Raw genomic sequence first — 6,000 nt, 5'->3', positions numbered from 1 at the left:
ATTATTATTATTTATCTCTTTAGAATTTATCTCTTCTTGACATATTTCTTGCAAGCTTACTCAAAACTCCAAAAAAAAATTCAGAATGTATCTGTTTGTAAATACTGTAAAATCAGTTTGCTTGTTTAAAAATGATAAACTTAGTTTTATGTTTTTTGAAAATGTAGGGCAAACAATAAACAAACACCCGAGTAAAAAGTTTATAATCATTGTTTTCATTAGCAGCATTATTCCAATCAACAGAAAAAATAACATTTGGTAAGACTTTTTACGTAGACGTTTAGAATAAATTAGCATAATTAAGCTAGTCATTACCATAAATGCATAAAGATGGTAGCGTTGGATTCGGTGCAGCTAAAGGTTGAACGCTTTAAGCAGCTTTTACAATACATTTAACTTTTGAAGTCTCATCGTGAATCTAGCCATTTGTCTTTAGGTCAGGCATCCATTCTAGGGCAACAAATGAATTAACACCACAATCTTTATTAAAAAAAGAACTCTGCAGGATTTGCATGTTCTGTGAATCAACCAACCATACATACCTTGACACACTTTAGCTTGAATACTAGAGCACTCAGCCAAGTAGGACTCATGTGAGTTCAGTTAACATTTTTCAGCCCTGCTATAAAAAAAAAACAGGCCTGTGATCTTTTAGATACCAGTCTTTATAATTTACAAATGTCGGTCGATATAATGGTTACTGTATGTATCCTTGACTTAGGCAATTTTTAACCTATTTGTTCTGTTTGTGGCCCACAGAGGGCCAAGGCAGCAGAGAGGGAGGCTGTGAGCTTGAGGGAGCAGCTCACTTTAGCTCAACCATCCAATCAGATCCAAAATGCTCCAGAAATGGTAAGAGTGAAACTCTACATGCAGGGCCTAAAATTAACACTCGCCAAGCACCAAATGCGAGTAAAAATCAGCGTTGGCGAGTCCATGTAACAGTGTCAGTCGCCAGTTGGCAGGTACAACTTTTACGAATTATAACAATGCAATGAAGTGAAAACAAAAAAAAAACTTTTTAAAGAGATTCACTGTTTCTAACATAAGCGAATAAAATAATATTTTCCGAAGACAAGATCATCGTGATTAGCTGTTCTGTCATAAGAGCAAATCAAATAATAGGATACAAACGGGCTGATAAGGTCAGAGTAGTGTGATGGCCAGCTTGTCCCTAGACACGGTTCTAATAACTTTTACCTGAGAAGATTTTGCTGCTTAATTTCGGAAGATTAACTTTCCCCTTCTTTATTCTTCATAACCCGAGAATACGGTGACACATACCTGGGGTTACGCCGCCTAAACGGTGCAGTGAAGTATTGTTTGAAAGGCTGTGCATTTGGCTGTACAGATACGCTGAGCCGCTTCAGACAGCTCACCAGTAGCGCTTCAAGGCACACACAATTATGTCAAAATGCGCGGTTTTGGCGAGTTACTTTGTAAATGTAGTTTTAGTTATAAAGTCTTAAATAACCTTAAAGAGTTGTGAGAAAATCGGATATGTGTCAGACCTGCGTCATATACATCAGGTTTTAAAGAGACAGCGCTAATTTTAAAGTGAAACCTGCTGAAGTCTCTCATTGATGTAAATCAAAGAACAAAAGAAAAAGATAAATTCTTGGACTGTTCTAATCGCTGAGCCGGGGGCTAGAGTGAGGAACGGCCGGAGGGCTAGAGTGAACAGATGCGGCGGGCTTGAGAATGGCGAGGCCGGCGGATTCGACGAAGGGTCCGGAGGGCTTGTGGCAACAACATTTGACGACCCCGGGCTGGACTCCGCTTCCTCCACGGTGAAAGCAGATCCGGCGATCCACAGCGCAAAGTTGTTGTATTTCCTCAGCAACCAGCACGGATCAGCTCTAGGCATGACGAAGCGGATATTGTCCTCTTTTGGAAGACCAAACAAAGTAGTGTTGCTCTCACAAAGAAACACAGCGTCACACGCGGCGGCGGCCTAGAGTGAGCAGAGGCCGGGGGCTAGAGTGAGGAACGGCCGGAGGGCTAGAGTGAGCAGATGCGGCGGGCTTGAGTCTTGAGAGGGCTTGAGAATCGCACAGTGCCTTCACGACATGGCGACGGCGGCAACAATACTACAGCGAGAATAAAAGTTACGCCTTCTTTCTTTGCGTGAACATTTGGGCGGCGATATGCAAATATTCACACATCGTGATATAGACCTGTGGGGGCGTGTTAGAACGAGCCGTTTTAGGTAGGCGTGGCTGACTCTTAACTTTTATAAAGAATATCTCTTTGGATTTGAGACTTTAGTCTTTGCAACTTTACAGATCTTCTTTATGCACCAAGAGCTTGTAACATTATTACAACGTATTATTAATAATATTGTAATATTATGATAGTAAAAAGTGTAGCCATTTTATATTTGCAGGATCATTTATTATTTTATAATGAAATATTTATTCATTTAAATATTTGATTATTTTTTAATAAATTAAAAGTAATTAAATTTTAATATTCATTTATTTATAATGAATAAATAATTAATGGATCAATCAATTATGAAAAATAACATTAATATTTTAACAGCATTAAATATATGAACAGTTAATTATAAATAATGTAATACTGTATTGAAACTGTATTTATAATTATTTATGAAACAATTACAGTGTACATTATAAGAGTTTATGAGTATACTGCTTTTAAAATACCCCCATTATGCTTTGCACAGTATATACACAGGGCAGGTTTATTTAAATATACATTTTATACAAAATAGTAATTCACACCGCACTGCTCAAGAACACAGAAGTTTGCCTTGGCTTACAGGAAGTGTTACCATTTACATTGTCTGTACAGTGTTCTAAAATGTGTGTATTTGTGTGTACAGGATAAGTCTCTGGAGGCGCTATCTTGCAGCAGTCTGGAGGCAGAGCTGGGTGCGAAGGAGAGGGAGGTAGAGCGTTTGGCTGAGGACGTTCAGAGACTTCAGGCCAGTCTGGCCCAGCTCAGCGAGACCTCCACCAATCAGATCAGCCAGCTCGAGCAGCAGCTGAGCTCCAAAGAGGCCCTATTAAAGGTCAGCCAGACCACTAACTAATATCAAGTGTATTAATGAAAGACATAGGTAATATATTAAAGGGGTCATATGATGCGATTTCAAGTTTTCCTTTCTCTTTGGAGTGTTACAAGCTGATTGTGCATAGATAAGATCCCTGAAGTTGCAAAGACTAAAAGTCTCAAAACCAAAGAGATATTCTTTATCAAAGTTAAGACTCTGCCACGCCCCCCTAAAACGGCTCTTTCTAACACGCCCCCACATATCTACCTCACTATGTGGAAATATTAACATAATGCCACCCAAATGTGCACACAAAGAAAGGCGTGGTTTCAGTAACTGCAGTTAGTGTTGAAGCAGCCATGTCAGGGAGACGCTGTGTGTTTCTAGGAGAAAGCAAAAGCACTTTATTTGGCCTTCCGAAAGTAGATGCATTTAGGAATCTTTAAGATTACTTACAACAGAACAGCAATGCATTTTATGGACGACCGTTTCGTGAACCTAGGAGAGGAGGTAATTCTGACTTTGCTATGACAATCTGGCGCTTCTGAATCAGCTACTGTTTTATTATTAGTTTTAAGTATTTGCTATTGACTGTTCAAATGCGGAGTTTTGCGCATCTTGTGCGTGCGTGCGTGCGTGTGTGAGAGAGAGAGAGACATATTCTGTCAACATATTCTGTTGGACCAAATACACAAAATAATGATCTTTAAAAAAGCATCATATGACCCCTTTAAGTAGAGCATAATTTGAGCTCTGATCATGTGTTTAGACATTTAGTGGTATGCGATTATTAGTTAGTGCTGCATTGCATTGTACTCCATTACTGTGGTAAAATCACTGTGCCAAACAGACTTCTTCATTTATATATAAGCATTAATGAAGAAGTGCCGCTCTTTAGTTAGCTAAACAGCCGTAGCAAGTACAAGTGAAAGAGTCTGGTGGGTCATTATAGAGCAGCGGCCTGTCTAAAGTCGCATTAACACTGGACTCAGTCTGTTTGGACACGGGCTGTTTCAACTCGACATTTCATGTTGGATGAAGTGGGTGGTCCTGCTCGTGGCAGCAGTCAGATCTCTGCTCTGCGGCTGCAGGACAGGCCTGTAAATGTTGCAGCGGCTCACACGAGCTACGTGACCCATGTAGTGAATGTTTAGAGTTTGAATGACAGCTGGTTGGATGGCAGGAGACTGAGCTGAGACGAAGCCATCCCTGAGCCTCAATTGGAGAGACTGCTCTGATCTGGCTTGCCTGTAGCGGACTCAGCTTCTACTACAGAATCTGAGCATGTGCAGTGCCGGGAGATTGATGAGCGCATATACGTTCTCATGCATATAGACACACACTTACAGAATAGTGGTTGAGCGAAATTGTTTTTTTAATGGATGTTACCTAGAAAACAGAATGGCTGATATAAAGCCAAAGTATAAAACACAATTTAATGATAGCAAATATAACTATAAAAGTACACAAAATTGTTGAATTTGTACAATTAATTTCACAATATTTACTCACAGTGTGAAATATATGAGAACAGAAAATTATCTGGAAAATTGTTATACAGTACTGTCATTCAAACGGACTTGCAGTGCGTTTCAGCTGTGTGTGTGTGTGTGCACGTATCTATGTATATATGTTTGTGTTATATATATATATATATATATATATATATGTGACCCTGGACCACATAACCAGTTTTAAGTCGCTTGGGTATACAGGTGCATCTCAATAAATTAGAATGTCGTGGAAAAGTTCAACTCAAATTGTGAAACTCGTGTATTAAATAAATAAAATGCACACAGACTGAAGTAGTTTAAGTATTCGGTTCTTTTAATTATGGGTCAAAATTATCGCTTTTTCTTTTATGCCAAAAATCATTAGAGTATTACGTAAAGATCATGTTCCATGAAGATATTTTGTAAATTTCCTACCGTAAATATATCAAAACTTAATTCTTGATTAGTAATATGCATGGCTAAGAACTTCATTTGGAACCATTTTAAAGGCGATTTTCTCAGTATTTAGATTTTTTGCACACTCAGATTCCAGATTTTCAAATAGTTGTATCTCGGCCAAATATTGTCCTATCCTAACAAACCATACATCAATGGAAGGTTTATTTATTCAGCTTTCATATATAAATGTATAAAAAAAATTTCATGTATAAATCTCAATTTCAAAAAATTTACCCTTATGACTGGTTTTGTGGTCCAGGTATATATATATATATATATATATATATACACACACACACACACACACGGAAGTCATAAGTTGGTGGGTTGGTAAGATTTTTTTGTGGGATGTTTTTGAAAGAAGTTTCTTTTGCTCACCATGGCTTCATTTATTAGATTAAAAAAAACAATAAAACAGCAATATTGTGTATTGTGAAATATTGTTACACTTTATAAACTGCAACATTTTTTAAATTTTAATATATTTGTAATATATATTTACAAACTTTGTTTTAATATATTTTAAAATAATTAATTCCTGTGATGAATAAAAACGTATTAATTAAAATTAAATTAATTATTACATTCAAAATTTAATTAAAATTAAAATTAATTTGAAGTAGAAATCTTTTGTAAAATTATAAATATATATATACTGTCACTTTTGATCAGTTTAATGCATCCTTGCTGAATAAAAAAAAAAATCCTTAAAAATCTTACTGACCCCAAATTTTTGAACATTAATGCATATTAACAAATATATTGTTATTTCAATTGAATATAATTTTATTTTCTTTTGTCCAAAATATTTTATCTGTAATTTTTTATTGATTTAATAAAATCTAATATTTTTTACTTTTTAAAGGGAAAGAAGCGTTACATTGTTTGTGTTTGTTTATATCATATTTATTTTGAGCCCCTTAAAGGGATAGGTCACCAAAAAAACAAAAAAAAGATATCTGTCATTATTTACTCTTGTGATTCCAAAACAGTATGCTGTTTTTATTTTATGGAAAATATTGGATAATT

At 36.2% G+C, this 6,000-nt stretch overlaps 1 protein-coding gene across 4 annotated transcripts in view; it reads left to right on the top strand.

The window, feature by feature from the left end:
• Window positions 1–6,000, top strand: part of LOC107577496 (homeobox protein cut-like 1) — a 126,789-nt gene that overhangs the window by 91,845 nt on the left and 28,944 nt on the right. For all 4 annotated transcript variants that reach the window (XM_016263581.1, XM_016263573.1, XM_016263567.1 and 1 more), the window contains 2 exons: window positions 760–852; window positions 2,849–3,037. In XM_016263581.1, coding sequence (XP_016119067.1) covers window positions 760–852; window positions 2,849–3,037 — 282 coding nt within the window. The remainder of the gene's footprint in view (window positions 1–759; window positions 853–2,848; window positions 3,038–6,000) is intronic.

This window comes from Sinocyclocheilus grahami, unplaced genomic scaffold (genome assembly GCF_001515645.1).
Source record: "Sinocyclocheilus grahami isolate Dianchi unplaced genomic scaffold, SAMN03320097.WGS_v1.1 scaffold32.1, whole genome shotgun sequence".
Lineage (NCBI taxonomy): Eukaryota > Metazoa > Chordata > Actinopteri > Cypriniformes > Cyprinidae > Sinocyclocheilus > Sinocyclocheilus grahami.
Note: the sequence above shows the minus strand (reverse complement) of the source record. Positions and strands in the feature narration are given on the sequence as shown.